Genomic DNA, 21,533 nt, shown 5'->3' on the forward strand with positions numbered 1-21,533 from the left:
GCACTGCTGGAGAGCTTGTACTTTGATATTAAGGGGTTGCATGTTTTTCACACACACTTGGAAGAAAACGTTTCCTTGGAGAAGAGCTATGCTGTTCCTATGATGTAAAGATACCATCTAAGCTCTATGGTATGGGGTCTGCTCACAAAGCCCAGAGATCTTCCTTTATATAATAAATTTTAACTTACCAAGGGGAGGGTGGTTAGGCCTTACAGTCCTTTTTCCACTGTCTACCTATAATGACATCCCCCTTCATATTCTATCGTATGGTAACAATGCTAACTGTGTTAGGTTTCTGCTGAGGCGACTGGCTAGGACCTTAGCCAGTATGTTTAAATCCACTCCCAGCATTGACAGGGAAATATATGATCCCGGGTCTTGCATGTCCCTACCTGGTTTCGGAAGATATACATATATAAAACATATGTAATTTTCAGAAAAACACACATTCACTGGATGATGTCATCAGTGATGTCATTTGAGATGTCATCAGTGATGTCATGAGTGATGTCACTGACCATGTCATGAGTGATGTAATATGTGACGTCATCAGCAGTGCATTGCGGGTGCGCGAGTTATAGTTAGCTGAACTAACTATAACGGGGGAATTTCAATGGTTTTGTACGAGTGAAAAGTCCAGCTAACTATAACGCCCCTGAAACCTATGGTTTTTTCAGTGAATTTCTAAGGTTTTTTTAAATGCTAATTCCTAACTATAACGTGCCTGAAACCTATGGTTTTTTCAGTGAATTTCAAAGGTTTTTTAAATGCTAATTTCTAACTATGCCTACAGAGATAGGACATGTGAAGAAAGAAGAAAAAACGCACAGAAAGAAAAAAACGAAATGCAGAAAGAAGCAACAGAAGTCCTCAAAGACGAAGAAAAGTGAAGGAAGAAGGATAACGTGCAGAAGTTTGTATTTTTAAGAAGGAGGGCTGTGTGGCCCCCCTTCTTTTTCAAATTTATTGGCCCTGGGCACCCCATCCCCCAGGGCATGCACCCTAATTTTTTTTGTTGAAAAAAAAAAAAATTGGCCCTCCCAAGGCCTTAATCGGCCCCGGGGACCCCAACCCTGGGTCATCGGCCTTTTTAAAAAAAAAATTCTTTAGGAGGGGGCTGCGTTGCCCCCCTCCTCAGGCCACTTATGGCACCGGGGACCCCATCCCCCGGGGCCGGCCTTTGTTTTTTATTATTTTTAAAAACAATATATTTATAGTAACACCTAGGACATGCTGGACAAACCGTATGTATCTATCACCATGACGATTTGCGTGATATTCATTAAAAGGCGACTATGCATATAATGAATCCACGTGGAATGTATTTACACCGCTAGTGAAGCTCTGACGTGTCTGACGCCCTACCATGCCTAATCCTGGCGCCCCCGCCGGTGGGTACTCTCCAAGTAGACACTCTTGTCGTTTATTTATACAAACATGGGTGGCTATTGACGGGCACATTTATTACCAAGCCATTCAAAGGGGATTCGACAAAATTGCGACCAAACTATGCAAGAATCCCCCCTCACGGTTAATAAAACACACATCCACCGCCGGATGTGTAATACTTTTTATTTTACTCTCTGGAAAGGAGACGAACCTCACTTGAGAGTCACAGCGTGCTCCTGGCTGACCCCAATGCTGTGTTACACCCACCAGTGCCTGCCGAGTGCCACACACCTCTGTGTTGTATTCCACCAGCTAGGGCGTATGCTATGACACTCTCTAGCCAATGTGCACTGTAACACCACCCCGTGAATATGTCATGCCACAATTGCCTTCGCACGGGTTATATTGCCCCATCTAACGTGCCTTCCTCGATACCTATGTTATAACGCACAGCGCTATGCCATACATATTACAATCTGGGATCCATATCTTTGTTACAGTGCATATGCAACGTTACACTCCCCAGCACATATTTTATATTACAACTTTGAGAGACTAGTTAGGTTACACAACACTGCCCTGTGCATATTACACTCCAAGGCGCATATCGCATAGCATGCGCTAGTGCCTGTGCTATCTCGCGCTCTCCAACGAATCTGTCATTGCGCACAATGTATTGCATATTATATTTCTCGCCCTGGTTCATCTTATATCACACTTTTTGGTGCATATTTTATACCATATACTATATCTAGTTTTCATTTTCAATCGTGCTCTCAGGACTATGTTCTATATAACACTGCATCCACCTACCCTTTTCACGGGCATTACATTTTGCGATGGGGGGTGGAGGGTCAGGGGGTGTTTCTGCCAAGTGAGCCCGGAGTCACAGTCACAAACGTCCTCTTCTTCCTGAATAATGCTGCATACTTTTTCATATTTTACGTAGTTCGCACAGACACACATTTTAAAAACAATAAAGTTCTTAATACCCACCTTCTCTGAACAGTTAGCTTGCTGCCCCATCCACCTCCTCCCTATCCTCTGTTGTCTGAATCCATGGACTAGCCTCCTCCCTCCTGCCATGCATGGCCTGATGTGCTGCCACTGCCCTCCATTTAGCATGATTTACCAGTCCACTCCTCCTGCCCTCCATTGCCCAATTCTATGGCCCATCATTGACCTCCTGCTTAGCCTCTGTGCTTAGCTTGCTGCCCTACTCTCCTTCCCCCTGCCCTCCGATGTCTTTGTGCATGCCCCTGCTCCATCCTTTTTGCCCACCGTGTTCCATGGACCTGCCACTCCTATCTACTCTGAGTGTTCTGTTGAGCTGCCACTCCCCTCCCACCTGCCTAGCATTGTCAGATGACTGTAACATGTCCCTGCCACCTCCACCCTGCCTGTCCACATGCCATGCCCCTATCCCCTATCTCCTGTCCTCCATGGTCCATTTTACTGCCACATCCTTCTGACCTCCCTGGTCTGTTGTGCTGCAACTGCTCCTCCTGCCTGCCCCGCGCGATCTGTTGTGAGGCCCCTTCCCCTGAACTCTTTTGTCTGTGCCCAGGTCCTGACCCTCCCTTCTATCCTCAATGGTCCTTTGTGCATGCCCCTGTACCATCCTTCTTGCCGATCATAGCCATTGTGCTGCCACTAACCCTCCCGCTTGCCATGCATGGTCTTCTGTGCTGCCATGGCTCCTCCCACCTTCCCTGTGTGGTCAGCTAGCTGCCCCTGACCCCCTCCCACCTTCCCTCCATGGTCTGTGTGTATGCAATCATAGTCTCATTGTTGCTCTCCATGGTGTCTCTTGTTTCTAGTGCCCATCCTGCCTGACCTCCATGGTCATCTAGCTGCTCCTGCCCCCTGCCCTCTGTTTCCATGTGCAGACCCCTATTCCCTCCCTCCAGGCTTGTCTGTTCCATTGTAATGCCCCTGATCCGTCACTCCTGCCCGTTATGGTCTGTTATGCTGCAGCTTTCTCTCCTGTCTGTCCATTATGGTCAGCTAGCTACCATTGCCTCTTTCCCCTCTGTTCTCTGTTGTCCATGTGCATGGTCCTGTCCCCTCCCTATTGCTTTCTATGGATTGTTGTGCTGCACTCCCGTCCCGCATGCCCTGTCTGGTGTATTGTGCTGCTGCAAACCCTGATGCCTGCCCTGTAGGGTCAGTTTGGTGCAGCTCTCCATGTCCCTCCTGTCCTCTGTTATCCGAGTCCATGTCCCTACCCCAATTCCTCCTGCCTACCATGATCCAATGTACCATACTTGCGAACATTTTGAACTTGGACGTTTCCTGGCTGAAAAGGGTCTGTTGGCATGTATGGTTGTATTACCACTGCCTCTTCCTTCTGCCCACAATGGTCTATTATATAGCCACAGCTTCTCTTGCCAGTCCTGTATTGTTGGTTTGTTGCCCCTGCCCCCCTTTCCACTGCCCTCCATAGTCTGTTGTGCTGCCATTGCCCTTCCTGCCTGCCCAGTGTGGTCAAATTGTTGCCTATGCACTCTCCTACCTGCCTTAAATTTTGAGAGTCTGTGCCCCTGGTCTCTGCCTCTCAACAGTATCCCAATGAACAACTAGATTGCTAACATTCTATATTTATTACAAAAGTGTGGAACGCCTGACGTCATCTTGATTCAAAACAGTAATACCTAGAGCATTTCCTTTAGAAACTACATATATGAGAGGGTCTTATTTGCATAAACATTATGGTTAGTGCTCTAAAAAACTAAAATGAGGACATATTTTCTGAGTTTTCAAATAGCGACAAAGAACTTTTAAATTATTTGTAATCTTTATGTTTTTTTATCCAGTTGACCACTTGATTAAATGTTGCACCTAGGGGAGAGGATGTGGTGTTACTTCCAGAGCTGCAGACTTTGCAACTGGGGAACCAGGTTGGAGTTTCTGCTTCAGCTCAACATTCTGTGATTCTGGTCAAATCACTTAATCTCCCCATATCTACAACCAAAATGAATTTGATCTCATGTGATGTAACCAATGCTCATGTAAAGCACTTCAATACCTGACAAGTCTGCACTATATAAAGCTGCAAATACACATAAAATAAGTGTTTTGCACACTTCTGTCATTGGGCTACATGTGGGCTACATCTGGGTGATATTTGTGCTGCATTTGGGCTCTTTTGTCTCTGGTGGCCATCTTGGGAGATTTATTTGTTATGAAGTTTCCTAATTTCCTCATTTACTGCAGTCTCCTCAGTAGGAAATACTTTCAGTTTTTTGCTTTGGATCCATTCAGATGTGTCAAAATGTGCCCTAATTTTTCTTTCTGCAGCACTAATCATACTTTCTATGGCAAAATGAACCCCCTCATTTTGTTCCTTTTTAAATTAAATGTTTTAAGAGTTACCACTTTATCCCAATCAAGATGGCTTCAGGTGTGCAATACGTTTGTCATAAGTAGGACTGTTAGCGCTCTAGTTGTGCTTTAGAACACTCTGGGAAGCTGCAGTAGAACACAAAGGAATCAACTGACAGTCTCTGCCCTTGTTGGATGTACATGTTTTACTGAGAATGTCAGACTTCATTCTCACATGACTGAGAAAGATAATGTGAATTTACAGAAAATATGCTCTCAGTTTAGCCTATAGATCACCTTCCAAACCTCTGAGGGGAAAAGCATGAGAAAATAGTTTTCTCTCAAACATGAGTCATGATATCACAGCAGAAGGCTTTTTCACATGGTAAAATCACCTTAGAACACACCACAATTCCTAAAATGAGTATGGTACCATCAACAAATGATTTATAACGTAACTAAAGTCTTAAAACCTTCTATTAACTGCAATGCTTTTTAATGAGGTGCTATCATGTATATCGGTCCCAAGATGGCTGCCAACACTTCTTGGATGAAGTACTGACAGCCAATCAGATCTCACGATAAGATGTGTGGTTAGGCTCCGCCCAGATATATCTATCTTTTTAACTCTAATTTTCTCAGGAACTACTGAACGGATTTACACCATTTAAGCAAAAGGCACGAGTCTGAACTGAGGACTACCTCTTTGCCATATTTGGTGTAATTCCGTTCAGCAGTTCGGGCTGTAGCTGCGTCAACAGGTCCTATGGGAAAATGCATGGGGAAAACGCGTTTTGGGACCCCCCTTTTTTCTCGGCCCCCGCTTGACGAATCACCGTGAAATTTTCAAGATAGGAGCAGACAGGAGCTGGCCAACAATTTGGAAAATTTTGCGAAGATTCGTCACTCTGCGCCAACATTATTCCAAAAAGAATGTTGCGGATTTCCTATGGAAAATAGGTCCTAACTATAACTACCTACTGGCGACTGCCTGGGCGGGGCCGGTGTGAGATACGGGTGCCGGGACAATCTCACATTCTCGGTATTTGAATACAAAAGACTCGCCCTTCAGATTGTGTTCAAGAAGTTAGGTGTATTGGTTCAAATGGCAACGCATTTCGAGCAAAAAGCTCTTTTTCAGAGAACACAACACCTCTTTGTCAGAGCACTTTACATCACACACAATATACAGAGACAATGAATCATATGTGTGCAAATCTGTCTAAATGAAATGTAACATAAGAGAATGAGGATTACAATGTGTAGATGTCACATGTCATCCATACTAGTAGGCAGTATATTTGAAACCTACCACAATGGATGGGGTTGGCTTTACTAATAAGAACCCTTTTTTATCAACATTAGGATAATGAAAGACTGGGGAAAAAAATATAACGCTCTAACTTATACCTTGCGGTTTGGCTGCAGCCTTTTGATGACAGTCCGTAGGTCATTGTGCTATTTTAAGATAGTAAAGTATGTAACAAAATGATGTCTGTGACAAAATCAGTAACCCACTGAGCTATCCACATAAAATACAGTTCTGTGACGTGCATGGTACACATTCTTTGCAGCAGGCATATTAACCCTCTGTGCTACTTTATGATGAGTCAAAACTGCTGCTTCATAAAACTGGATCTATCTCCAGCAGCAATATTAATCACCAAAGTTATCTTGACATTGTTATTGTTGCAATGTGAATGAGCAATAAAGATGCCTTTAAATCTTGTTATCTTGTCACATTTGCTCCACTTTGAGAGACAGAGGTCAAAAGTCAGTTTGTCTTCGTACATTTACTTTTCTTTCTGTGACTGAAGTTAGAGGATTTTGTAAAGTGAACTGTGTGACAATCCCGTTGAGACCAGTTCATGGGTAAAGTACGTTACAGTTAGGTCGAGTAGATTTTTCAAGTTAATAGACCTGCAGGTCTGGTAAACTTTTTATGATTTTTCAAGCCCTGAAAAGCAACATCAGGTACCCAAAGCCTGAGAGCCTGCCAGAAAATCATTGACAAGAAAAGGCTTCTAAAAACTATTGTTCCTCAAGAACAACACTTTCACCAAAGTCTACTCAGTGAATCAGCCTATCTCAGTGACTCATCCCTACCCTCAAGGTTAAAACTTCACAGTTACTTTAGGCTAAATAAATAAATCTTTAATTCCAGAATGAATATGAGGCCAGCACATCCTAAGAGCACCTTCACATACAGTTCTTGCAGACAAAATGTGGAATTCTGGCTCATTCTCAATAGGCTATTTTGCTCTATGTGCCAAACTATCTGCAGCCTGACCTTCACCTCCAACTGACCCCTTTGTTGATCAGCCAAGATCCTAATGACGGAATCACTTTTCCAAACATGGGGGCATTTTGGAGGTTTTAAAAAAAATGTTAAAACTATTTATTCAAAGGAAAAGGCAAACTTAGGGACGCGAAGGGCAGTGAAGGTCACAGTACGTATGACTTATAGACTACAAAAAAGATGCATATGACATGACATTTATTCTAAAAATGAGTAATATGAAATCTCTAAGCAGATGACACACTGCCACATTAATTATCATATCATCTAAACGGAGCAGCACTTTGCATTTGTACACTTAGTTGAATACATATCATCGTCAGCCCAGACCCAACATTATTCAAAGCACTTTGTTGCAAGTATGACTGCAAAGGAGCCCAAATGCCCTTAGGTCGAGATTGGGCTTCTCCAATGAGCAGCTCGTGAGCTGCTGGTAGCTGTTCTGCTACCTGTAAGTAGCTCATATGTGTACAGCGAAGACCACTAAATTAGAAGCTTTTGCTTGGTCCAATTAATATACGTGTGACAAAATTGAACAGTGTGTATGTGATGTATTTCATAACTCATAAGCTGATGTTTGGAAAAAATGGCTGAATTTATTTCCAAAATATATTTAAAGTTGATGGGGAAATGCATTAGCAATAATATTTTCTTGGTGCCAGGGGCATCACAGATATGACTGTTATGTGTTACCCATGATGCACTAAGGTTAGCAATGCTGTAAATCTTGTATATGGTGGCCACTACATTAATCTTGTTTGATGTGGTCATGATTACAACACAAATATTATTGGTAGCTCAGGATGATTTTCACGGAATAGAAGTAGCTCTTATTACAGAACAAGGTCGGAGATCCCTGGTCTAGATCTTGGTGGCTTGAGGATGCTGAAGTTATCTGACACAGTATTACAGTATATGAGGTCGAGCACCCAGTAGTTTATAGTGGGGAAAGGACCACTACCCCATCTCATTGCCATATGCATTTTGACTAGTAAAAGTGCAAGTGCAGTATATTTCCTGAGAGGTCTGGGTATCTCTTTCACATATCCAAGTAAAGCTATAAGGTGGTCCGACTCAATTATGATGTCTATCATTTTACATTTTAAGTTCAGTGAATACAGTACGCCAAAACATTTGTAAGCCAGGACATCCCCAAGCGCTTGAAATCAGTCACCTCTTCCCGGCACATGTGGCATCCAGCCTCTACTCCAATACCATATCAGTGGAGCTTAGGGGGTGTGCAGAAGAATTTCTGAATGCACTTAAATTAAAAAGTCTCTGTCTTCTATTAATGAAAATATTTTTGAAGAGATTAGCAACAAAGCAACCACTGCTCATCAGAAATGTCTTGGTTGATATCATGAGCCATCTCAGACAGGGCCCAGTTATGATCGCATGTACACTATGCCAAGCCAAAGTGTAAAATATAGCAGATACTCTAATAATAGAAAACAATCAGGCTTAGCAGGAAAATCATCAGCCACATATCATGTACTGTATATTCTGTAATAAAGAAAGATGTCAACCACCTTGAGGGTTGGATGTAGACTACAGACCTGGTCTAATGTCTTCAATTTATTTACAGGAATTGGTCCCTGATGGTTATGATTTCCAGTCTTTCCGGCTATTCACGCACTTCTGTCTCCAAGCATACCAGAAACTGGGCACATCATCCCACCAGTACCCCTGGAGAGTATAGCAGTGTATGTTGGTTGTGTCTCAATAACCATTGACATGCACATACAGTAATACATATTGGATCAATACCTGGAGTTTACTTGAATTTGATTTTTTTTTACATAGCCCTGGATGGTGTTATGCGTGAATCACAATAATATACTGTCCACTTTGACAATTTTTACCAATCTAATATATATGTAATAAATAGGAACAGAAAGCAGCAGAAAGGACAAGTGGCACTCCAGCCATATATAAATATATTTTTTTTTTTATTAAAAAATGTGCAAACACAGGGAGCCAGACAGGGGAGGAACGTAAGGGGCAAGAAAAATGGAGAAAAGCAATTAACAGTTGGTGGGTTGTCTTAAAAAAGTTAAAACTAATACTAATAATGACTATACAGAGCAAAGTGAGGAGGAGAGTGAAAAAATGTGCATGCAAGTCGAAGGGGCGAGGAAAGTAAAAACAATGTTAATAGAAAAAAGAAAAGAAAGAGAGCTAGTAAACACAAGCACTTACATGGGGTATTTAAACCATATGAACAAATAATACTCTGAAGTATTGAGTGCAAAGGTAGAACTTATCCAATCAGAACACTGCAAGACAAAAATGCTCCGGGTGGAGCATACATAAATAGGAAGGAACGCCATTGAAACAAGGATAAACAGGAATGCCATCAAGTCATGAGCAAGGGGTTCACCCAAATACTCTGTGTGGATTGGAAATTCTAGATCTGCCCAATCTGTTAAAGCAGTTTGATGTCAAAATCTAAAAATGAAACACTTCGTTTTTAGGAACTTTAGATGTTATCACTCTTCCAAGACAAAAAATCCTTTCGGTTCTTCAGTTACACGAGCCAACGCAGAGCTATTTATAACCTCAAAGATCAGTTCTAACATTTCACCAAAATTCAGAGCTAAATGCATTTTGCGCAGGTATGACCCTTTGCTAAAGGGTGGCCATAGAAGAAAAAGAAAGGTTTGTACTTCTCCTTTGAACGTGCAGCTAACATCAATGCCACATGACTTCATCTCTATGTAGAACTTGTTGAATGATGTATATTTCGAGACTGATGGTACCTAGATAACAGGGCATGTCTATCACAGTCTCAAATCAAGGAACTATACTTCTATGAGTGAATATAGTGTTTTTTTAAGGTAGGGCATCTGACTTCCAGGAAAGTTACCAGAACCTACAGGATGTAGGAAATTCCTTATGGAGCAGCTTAGACTGGACCATTCTTTTGTGGCCAGCGCCATGAAGGTGTTGTTACCGATACGTCGCATGTTGACATCCACAGTATATTTTAAATGGTTTACGCTATTAGACCTATTGGCAGCTTTTCAGATTGGACTGAAGTTTAAGTGGTTTACAGCTAAAATAATGGGGTTGGAATAAACAAGCCTTATTTTGGCTGAAATATTCCCTCAATGACTAGGACAATATTACCAAAATAGGTATTTTCTTATCTAGAGAGTCCTTCAGCTCATACTGCTTCCCTTGCGGCTCTGTACTCTCCTCACTATTTTAAAAGTACTTGTGACCTTTGCATGACCTGATAAGAATGTACTCAACATTAGAAACTGCCAAACAATGCCTGTTTTATTTAATCATTTCGACATAGCAACATACTCATTGAGTGTTGACCTAAGAGGAAAGGGTAAATGTTTCACATTCTCTTTGGAACACCCCTGAACACCATAGCATAGGCTGAAAATGCACATATACACAATGGCAGCATCTTTTATGCATTAAGATGAGGAGAGCTGATATTAACTCAATGTTTACAATTTAATGCAAACACTGTAATGATAAAATATTGCACATAGGACAAGAATATCTGAAAGATGAGGGCAATACTAAATTAACTAATGAATATGGTACCAACTCCGAAAATCTAACTATTGTCCAGCCTGTGGGGACTCATGTTGTGCCTCCTATCAAACCTCCAACCTATGCTATATGCATAATAATATCTCATAGTGACAAAGGTCTGAAAAACATGCTACCAGCCAGCCTGATAATAAACTAATGTTACGCCATAGATGACATTGATGTGACAACATGAGACAATCTTATTGAATTGCTTGATTACGTTATTTATTTTGGGGTCTACTATACTTGTTCTCTTTATTTTTTTTAATTTCCATTTTTTATGGTTCTTTACATTCCTGAGTGATTTAAAATATATTTGTGTATTAGCATTCCAAAACTTAAAAAAAAAAAAAAAAAATTACCTGATACATTTCCCCATGTGTATGAACAACGTTTAAGTATATGGATTTCCATGTATGGTGCTCTAGTGACACATATTAACAACAACAGTCTTAAGATGTCAGTTTGAAAACCATTTCAGCTACCAAAAGCTGCCAGGATGTAATTGCAGAAGGCTTAAAAAGGAATCGCTGAGGGCAACATTGAAACTAATTCGAACAAAGAGTCTTTCTTGTGGTACCTGCCACTGATTTCTTCAAATATGCCAGTACCATACCTAGCTGAAAATTCTTATCAATTTGGCAAAGTTGCAGTAACAACAGCTAATCCTGAGGGCAAGTACGCATGCTGAACATTACAATCACATGGGAATTGATTACAGGCAAAAGGGCACTAATCTATTGGCTATTTGTTATGCTCACAAAATATTCAAACAGATGTAGTCTACTTTTAGTTTAATTGCCCGTGGTACAGGAGTAGTAGGAAACAACTTCTATTACGCTTTTGAAGGCTGCTAAGATATCCACTTGCAGAGAGACTGTAAATCACATTTGTGCAGTTCTGAAAAGAATAAATTATGCAAAATGGCCCATTTTATTGAAAGGGTACTTCATACTAAGAAGCCAAGTTTGGTCAACTTCGGATCATATTAAATTAGATTTGCATTTGAGTTACAAATATTTCTGCTGGCCTACTTTAAATAAATCAACAAAAATTAATAGCACAAGAAATACATTCCACTCTATGGCTCAGGAACAATTTGGTGTGAATACTGATTTACCAGATGCAGTTGTAATATACTATGTGCAGATCAGCATAAAATGAGGGATTTACGTTCATATTAGTAAAGGGTTCGAATTAATTGTTGAGCGAGGAGACTGCATTGATTCCAGGCAGCTTTGCACCCCGTTATGGAGGTAAGTATGCCATAAAGAGGAAGCAGTATGATAGTGTAAAGGAGTGTGATCGGATTGTGAAATCGTTTATGGTATATCAAAAGAAGCTTTATTCGACTATACAAGTCATAAAAGCATTGCACATAAAAAAGTAAAAACAATACAAAAAATTTAAATCCAGGTTAAAATGTTTGTACAAAATGGCAAAAAAGACAGACAGAATAATCACTATATGGTGCATTTCATAGCATGGCAAAGGCAAGAGCATAACATTCAGGCAGTCTCTTAAACATTTGATACAATGTTGGACCCCACATATCACATCAAGCCCACATTCACCTACATGATTGGAAAGATATTCTCATTTTCATTTTTCAGCCATGATTTGCTGGGATCGGATATGCAACATCCACCTCAAGAATTTTGCCACCGGGATTGCATACCTGGGTGATGAGTCAGTACAGAGAATTGGCAGCGCTGTGCTACATGATCTAGTACCCATATTCCTACAAGTCTGTGCCAACCACGCTTTGCGTGGGCCAGCGTAGGCGGGGCAGGCAAACTGCCCATGCGAATATGTTTCTACGTGTTTGACACGTGTGGCATTTGACATTCCCAGTGGAGGACCATTTGGATGTAAAGTACTTTAGGGGCAAAGATCCTGATCTAAGTTGGAAAGAGATTTTACGGTCCAAGGGCTTTGTGATGATATCCCAATAAAGCTCGAGGCTCGGGCATGGTTTTATCTGTAAAAAGGACCATGAGAGGGAAGTGGAGTCGTGGCGCCTAATCTCTTCATGGGCAACCATTTCCCAGTAAGTTTCTTTGAGAATGACTTTTGACGGAAACATGGGCGTGGAAGAAGAATCCCACAAATATGATAAGCCCATTTTGTTAAGAAGACTTCTCAAGTCTCGCAACCAGCTGATTTTATAGAATTGATCCATATTGATAATATCCCTTAGACCCTCCACATATGGAGCCAATTCCGGCGTACACCATATTCTACGCCAGTATAGAATAGGCCGTAACCTGGCAAGATCCGCCAAGGCTTTCCTGCCTGGATCCTTCCTTAGGAGGAGGGTAGGTGTGCTCTGTGGGAGGCTTGCTATCGCACACAGGAACGTGTTCTCGGCAATTGTTCGCTGGGACATGTTCTCTAGGCTCCACAGCTCAGCCCCATAAAGGACTGCGCCGACCACATAGCTATTGTAAATTTGAAGTACCAGGATGAGGGGCTTTGTCTGGGAGGTTTTAAATTCGGCTCTCAGGGTACCAGCTAACCGCTGGTGTTTTAGTGCCATGGCTTCTATATGTGGCTTCCATCTGATGTCCTTCTGTAGTTTAATGCCCAGACAGACAATTGCATCAACCAGCTCCAGGGGAAGCCCAACCATCATCCTTCTCCCATGTAAAGGTTCTGTGCTGATTGAAGACCATGAACCTTGTCTTAGCAGCATTAATTTTAAAACCTCGCAGGCGACAGAACTCTTCATAACGTTCGAGTACATGCTGAAATCCACTCGGTTTATGGTAAATGCTGCCAGTGCTTCGGCCCAGGATATAAATCAAGCTACATCCTCATTCAAACTCAATCTTGCCTCTATATTATATAGAAAACAGCGTAAATCATTTTATTAGCCGTTAGTTTTCCTTCATACTTATGGTTAATGTAAGTTACACTTTATTTAAAGAGAAATTGATATTTTTTTCTGATTTGAGACAACAATCAGGCCCTAGAACGGAAAGTGGCTACCTCATGTGCCTCCAACCAGTCCATCACAAACTTCTGGTAGGTCGCTGACCTTTTCAGAGTTGCTTGCAACCTTGAGTACATTTTTAAATAAGGCCAGGTTAATAAATTATCTTTGTGTTGCATTTTACTTTTAAAGTTAAGGAATCCTGCATTTATTTTAGTCAGGCCTTTTCAGGGGCAGACAGCAGGATGTGAGAATGATCATTGCTCTATATGCTTTATGAACCAGAGTGGGGTACAGAGGTGAAGAACTGAATGGCTGAGGTATTTACCTCTTAAATAAAAATTGAAGTTAACTCAATATTGAGAACAAAATGTTTCTGACTGTTGTTACATGGGAGAACATTAAAATAAAAAGTTAACTTAATGACTGAGTTAACTCTTCATTTCAATTTTCTCGAATTTCAAAGTGTTGCATTTACATACAGCAGGCATCAGCAGGATGATAGACACCACATATTTATAACTGAAAATATAGCTATTTTTTAAGCAGGAGAAATTTAAAGTGCATAAAAATGTTTCATATCATGGAATATTTTTCTACAGTTTAAATTTCTCCCATTCCCCCCGGAAAAAAAAGTATGTTTGTGTTATACATGTACATGTAACGGTTCAATGTCTGGCGAAAGGTATGTCCTGTGCCACAAGTACATATGACACAGTCTCTCAATCACCCATACAGACACATATATACCATTCATACACACACATGTTCATACATCTCATCAGACCATATTTTCAACGACTCAGGAGACAGCCCTGTGCCTCTAGTCTAAGTATTTGTTAATACCAAATTAGCTGGCTCTATGTACATTAGGCTTAAAGTCAATGAAACTGGGAGTGGGTGTACTGGTAACAATGCTCACTATGATTTTCACTGATCAGAAGAAACTCTCACTACAGGAACGGTTGGAGACCCCTGGTCAGCCTTAATTCCATCAAATGTAGGATGAAAAAGTGACAAGTTATGTTGTGAGATTCATTAGTAACCAACACCCATAATTTGCCAACCAAAAAACTTTGGGAGTTCTTACCACACCAGGCAGTTCAATGAGAAGCACTGGTGACACCCTCAACATCACGCTCTTTCATTGGCTTTGCAAGCCACCAAGAATGAGTCATTCCCAATTGCATTGCTTAATGGTCTAAAAACGATATTTCATATCATCACATTCCTACAGCAAGACAAGACTGATTTGAATATAGCAGGTCTCTGCCTACAGTGGCACTGCAGGTGAAAAACAATAGAGTGGAATGCAGCCCGAGCAATCTCCAGTGGCTGAGATTATTTGAAGCATGCAATACATCACCTTGTTATTTGTTTTGGGTCTGAACTACTGCAAAATCGTACAATAGGCCCTGTAGAAATCCATTAAAAAAATTCAGCTCATTCAAAATCATGTCTCTCTCTCCATTCTGAATTAATCTTGATAGGACATACTCAACCCTGGCCTTAAACGTCTAAACTGTGCATTAGAGAATGATCTAATTAGAAGACCTCTGCCTTAGCCATACATCTATCTAATGGAAAGGACCCTCTAACTCAGTTAACAAATGGCAGCAAAAGTAAAAATTGTGATTTACATCACAAATGTCATAAAACATTTACTTTCTCACTCTCACTCTCAATCTCCATCAGCAACAGTCTGCTCTCTTTTGTGAGAGATACACAGCCCTTCTTAAAACTTCTAAACCATTTCACTAATGCCTTCTTAGTTCATTCAACATAAAGAAATGTTCCAAAATGAACACAAAAGTATGGTAATGAGGTTGAAACTTTTACGTTACATCGTGAAAAAACATGTATTCTAAATTAATGAATGCACTGGGTTATAGTAGACCTCGTCATACCTCCCTTTGACAGTTATGAAAGCAATGCAGCCAGAGCTCCTAAAAGATCATTTTAGTTTAGATTGTTTACAAAGGGTAGGTAACCTATCTTTCCTGTAAGATCAATTAACTACCAGAATAACCTAAAAATTAAGGATATTATTTGTGTATTAATTTGAAGCTTTTTACTAATTCCAAACAAAATAACATGTAACAACAGCATTGTGATGATTCCTAAACCACAAGTGAAAGATAAAAGAGATCATATACACGAAAATTGATAGTGCAATCATGTTTTCATAAATATATCCCCAATGTCACAAAAAGATTTAACCATTTTATATAGCGCTACAGCACTAAAAATGATTAGGCTTTTTTACATTTGAACAGCCACTACATGCATTAAAATCAACAAAAAGCCAGGATCAGAGAAAAATTAAGGGGCAGGGAAACACACAAAAAAGACATTCCTATTCCAGGCAGAGCTGGAACAAGTGAGCTGTAAGGTGTCATCTGGAGAATATAGGAGAACATTAAGCTCTTAGATCTATTAAAAGATGTGGATCACAGAATTAAAAATTAAAGACAAGCAATGTATATGATGATTTTTATTAAAGAAGTAATCTTACCCCCATAACTTTTCCACGCTGCTGAACGTCTTCCCACATAGAATGAACTACATAGCGACACATATATTTTCCAGCTCGTCCTTCTTGCTTCAGGCGTACTAGACACATCCTAAAAAAATCCAAAGGTTACATTGATGTGCAGCAAGTTTAAAATTAAAATTGGTGTTTTCCGAGTCCATCCTCTGAGGAAGGACATATGTGGCTCAAATGTAAATTGCAGAGGAAATATGTGAAATAGTCAAAGATTACATTTGCTGATAAAAAGATGTACAAACCAGGCAGAAGACAGGTTTGACCTCCCTTTTTTACAGCATAAGAGAGGGACATTTTCTTTACATCAAAAAGAAAACAGCAGTGTATAAATCCTTTGAACCAATATTTGGTGTAAGAGAAAAAGATCCACATCCTGCTGAAATAATTTATGGAGGAGAAAGCACCATTAAAATAGGTTCCGGTGGATAATGGGCAACATTTTAACAACTTCCAGTTGCTATGAAGATTAGAAATAAAACATCATGCCTTATTGTTTGCGATTTGAAAAGCAAAATTGCACGAAATGCATCATCTTTAAGAGCCTTGATAGCAAATGTGACAGATACTATTCATTAAGAAAGAAAACTTCTCTTGGAGACTTTCAATAACTTGGGGCCATATGTAGGTAGCCAAATACCGGTCAGTAACGGACGAAATTCGGTAAATATCCCGTTACCGACCGGTATTTAGGCATTTGAGATGTAGGAGACATGATTTAAGGATTCGGTAATTTACCGAATCGGTAAAATACCGAATCGGTAAAATACAGATTCGGTAAATTACTGAATCCTTAAATCATATGTAGGGAGCACTCAAGTGAGTGAATTTCAGTATTAAGGATTCGGTATTTATCACCAACTACAGGTTGATGATAAATAACGAATACCTTTCAAAAAGCTATATTTTGCTGATTTAAAAGTGCCATGTGGCAGACATACATGCCCTTAGGGCATGTATGTGCACCACATGTGCACACATGCACGATTCAGGGGTGCAACAGGGTGTCAATGTGACACCCTGCCACCCATGAATATGCTTCCCCTATTACCGATTCGGTATTTACCGAATCGGTAATAGTAAATGGCTTCCCATTCATTCCTATGGGCCTCCAGGCCCATAGGAATGAATGGGAAGGGATGCATTATTACCGATTCGGTAATTACCTATTCATAAATACCGAATATTACCGAATCAGTAATAATTACCGAATGTTTACCTACATACTATTTACCGATTCATAAATACCGAATCGGTAAAATTCGGTATTTATGGATCGGTAAATATAATTTATCTACATATGGCCCCTGGTCTTTTAACTTGGCTACAAACATTCTTAGCTTTACCTCTTTAATCTACAGTAAGTATGCATGTCACTTCTTCTGCATGTTTAATGTTAAATCAACGTGGATTACTCCTAGTATGGGGTCACCAAAGCAGGAAGGGAAGGAAATTGGACCACTGTGATGAATATTCAAAACTTAATTATCTGCCATATAAAATATGTGCTATTTAATACTTCAGATGGAGATACAATAATTGGACTAATGGAGCATAACATGCTAAGATGCTACAACACATTAGCATTTGAAGTCACATGGCTCCTTCCTCAGATAATATTACAAATTAGAGTGTTGAATTTTAAAATACCTTAAGTTGGATAACTTTCTATAAACAAAACAATGTGGACTCAGATAAACAGCTGATGGGAGATATGAACTGGAATGTAAATGAAACAATACAGGAAATAAGTTGTCAGTAGTTGGAAAGTGTATGGGCCTTGGTTACCACAATACATCTCAAGTCTGTGCAGTGGTTATTAGTTCATGTACCTCCAGTGAAATCAGTGACAACCTTCCAAGGGTGTTGTACGTGACAAGAGTTTATGAAGTCTATGGCACTGAAAGAAAAAATTGCCTATACATAAACTTTCGATTCAAAACACTTGTTTAGGCACTGTGTACTATCAAAGAATGAAATTGGTCAAAAGATAGTTCAATAACTTGCATCTCAGGTTCACAGTGAGCAAATTTGGGGTACAAAGACAATAATAGGTGAAACTTTGGTCCTGTACTCTTGGAACACGGTATATCAAAACAAGGGCAACCCAAAATACCTTTCAGGAATTGGGTAATGTCTAATCACTATTAGGTTTGTTTGCATTGCCATTCAGCGAAGAAGCAGCCTAGCAGTATGAGTTACACTGTTCTTTTTTAGTCAAGACCAATTAGTATCATCTTACTTCTCGTCTATAAAGGCACAGAGCAGTTATGCAACATTGAAATATAATGTGTCCAGCGATATTACCAGTGATTCAACTTCATTCAATTTTCAATCTATCACTTTGTTGTGTCTAAATCTGTGCCACACTCCGAGTACATTCTCAACCTGAAAATGAACTGTGTTGTGAGGTTCAATCTGTTATTGGTTAGATGTGCACTAGTGTAGTAAAGAAGTGTGGTTCTGTTAGAGGGCTTGGTGCAGAGGTGTGTGAAAAGAAGATCGATGTTATGTTTTATCTGCAGACCAAGGAAAATATATGCGCTGTTTAGATACCTGCAGACTGATTCTGAAGTTATTTCTTGAGTACAACCAACAGTACAAGTCCTCCAAATGCTAATAATCATTTTAACAAATCAAATGAATAATACACACACACAAAATTACTTCGAATGCATATGTTTATATGGTACAGTCTTCTACATATAGATGAAAGTGTGCAGGAGTATTGGTCAATACTGCTCATAAAGTACACGAGTGCCATATCCACAACACATGCAAAATGTCTGTAAAGATCATCAACAAACAAAGACTTTGATGATTTTTGGTAAGCTGGTTTAGAGAAAAACTGTGAATAGGGTGTTGAGAGATTATGATAAAGTAGTCAGTGCAGGTGCTAAGTCCACTGCCACTGCTGTAGTAGCCTTTAGAATGGGTTGCTTGGGTCCCTTCAGATTGTGAATGCTGTAAGTGTTCCGTAATTGCTCCTAAGTATACCTTTGCAATGTGACCTGCAAAATCTTTTTTTCCCCAGTAACTAGGACAGTGGTAAGTATTTTCTATTGAATTTTCAAAGAAAGGCTATTCGATTGAACTTTTAATACTGGGGTTCAGTTTTCTTCGCATCAAATAAGAAAGTATTTTAAGAGATGTGGTTTTCAGCACAGAATGGATTTCTGTACCGCCAAGAAACTCTGACTTTGTATAATGAAAAGTGTCTGATTGGCCACATGGGTAGGCAAGAACTGGAAGGAGAGAGTAAAAATGCATGGTTTACATTTAGAGGTTGCCACCTCACTTTACATGAGGGTTAGTTCTTTAGAAATGTTGAGGGGGCACAAACCCAATTTCTGTCTTCGCTGTGCGCAGATGGAATTATCTTGGAAAGTTAACTTGGACGAAGAAGAGTTAAGGCTTTCTGTGGAGAGGTTGCAACCTAAAGCCAACATATGTGCAAGTATGAGAAGCAGGGTGCTAACTGACTCATCTGAGAGGTTAGATATTAATAAAATAAGGAGTCTAAAAAAATGTCTTCTGGACTTATACTCTCCTCCTGTGGTGAATGAAAGCTTAGGCAGTGACCTAGAGGTGGCTGGTGGGAAATTTTTGAATTCTAGTTGCACAGTCATGTGACCATGGTTGTATGTCAGACTACTGTATACACAAATACTATGACAAATATTGTTAACAAAAATATTACCCCTAAGGTGTATAGATTTTCGAATATTAAATATAAAGTTGTGATATGTTAGTAAACAATACTTAGGACACAATATTTATGTCAGAAGATATTCTGATCACAACATTCTGGTATCATTCCATGACCAGATAGGTCAGGAACCAACAATGAGGGGCAGAAAGTTGAAGTATGATTCAGAAGGTGATTGAAGTAATAACCATGTTATTTGCATGGTTATTTAATAAATAAGTCATGTTGTCCTGTTGTGTTTTCTCTGCTTTTTCCACGGTTGCTAGGGTTTATGCCATTTTGGGCTTTGCTTCAAATGAGAGAAGTGGATAGTATATAGATATGAGTAAGGTGTATAGGAGTGTGCATGTTGGTGTGATGTTGTGTTTTCTGTGTTGTTCAAGCTTAATTTAAGGTTTCTTCCGTGACATAATTAGAATGAATTATAGAATCCGGATTAGGGTCTCTTGGGGATATGATTGGAGGTTACAGCAAGCCAAGGCCAAGACTGCATTTTCTTTATGTGTCAGGTGTTGTCATTTTGTGTGCAATAAACAAAACTCAAAACTATAATTGACCTTAAAATGATAAGACGTACAGAACTGTAGATAGCAAAACCATACAAAATGCAAAAAAAAGTCTTTCTGTGCAAAAATTCACCCTGCTCTAACTAATTTACAGGACTATTTCAAGTAGTTCATAAATGAATGACTCCAAATCTATTCAATCACTTGATAAACCAGGACAAGATGTGTGCAATCATTTAAGGTTAGTTTTTAAAAATAAAGTGGAAACTGTTAAAGCCAGTTTTTCCAGGGATATGCCACAGGAGAACAACACTTTCACTCTTAGGGGGAAAAAGGTTCCATCATTTCATTTAAAAGCAGTAACTGTGGAAGAGCTGTTACCAGTCTTAAATGTCTGAATTTAATGATTTATGCCCAGCTGCTCTAGCAGCAGAATACGTTAACATTCTGTTGACCCGGGAACTTAATTTATTTATCCTTCCAAAGAACAAGAAATAGTTGAAGATTCTTAAGTTTTCACTGGTAACACGAGCAAAGATGCTAGAAAGTCATTTCAAGTTCTAATTGGGGTGTATGGGATCATTTAAGGGAAAGCGCTGATGATGGTACTCTGGCAATGCAGTTTAAGAATTGGTTCCTGCATGTTGACTCATCTCTTAGTGAAAAAGGTTTCTTTTATTTCCAAACAGAGGATGACTTGACAACCAGCAGTAAGGATAGCAATAGCTACTCAAAACTGTTAATTCAGAGCTTTGCACAAATTTGCTAAAAACCATATGTCCAAACAAGACGCTACATTTATTATGGCATGTACATCACCACATTCCCTTCCACCACAGAGGTGCAAACGCTCACAAATTTTCGCTTTTTAAATGCAGGGCATGGTTGGGGTGCTTCCGAACAATGGCAAAGGGTTGTGCAGAAGGATAGCGGGAACAAAATACACATCATGATTAGGAACAAATGAGTCAACTTAAAGGTAACTTTATGCTGCTCCTATATTCTGGGTCTGTCATATTCACACCAAATGGAGAGTTTCAGCAGCAGGAGAAAAAGTTAGAAGTGGAGGGAAAGCAGCATTAGGCTGTAAGAGAAGTATGGATAACGTGTTCCTAAGTCTTAGACAAATTGTTTCTTGCTAGTGGAAGAAGCACCAAGAGCAAAATCCAGGCAGAATGTGTGTAGGGAGGCCCAACCATGCAGATCTCTCGCATAGGAGTATGCATGGCACAATCATCGCTATGGCGAAATATGCTCAACCATTCAATAGA

The 21,533-nt window shown here is 39.9% G+C and overlaps 1 protein-coding gene across 1 annotated transcript in view; it reads right to left on the reverse strand.

Moving 5' to 3' along the window:
• UQCC1 (ubiquinol-cytochrome c reductase complex assembly factor 1) overlaps positions 1 to 21,533 on the reverse strand; it is a 426,281-nt gene that overhangs the window by 166,278 nt on the left and 238,470 nt on the right. Inside the window, exon 7 of the mRNA XM_085619075.1 lies at positions 16,018 to 16,126. Within this exon, the coding sequence (XP_085475201.1) occupies positions 16,018 to 16,126 (109 nt within the window). The remainder of the gene's footprint in view (positions 1 to 16,017; positions 16,127 to 21,533) is intronic.

This window comes from Triturus cristatus, chromosome 7 (genome assembly GCF_964204655.1).
Source record: "Triturus cristatus chromosome 7, aTriCri1.1, whole genome shotgun sequence".
NCBI lineage: Eukaryota > Metazoa > Chordata > Amphibia > Caudata > Salamandridae > Triturus > Triturus cristatus.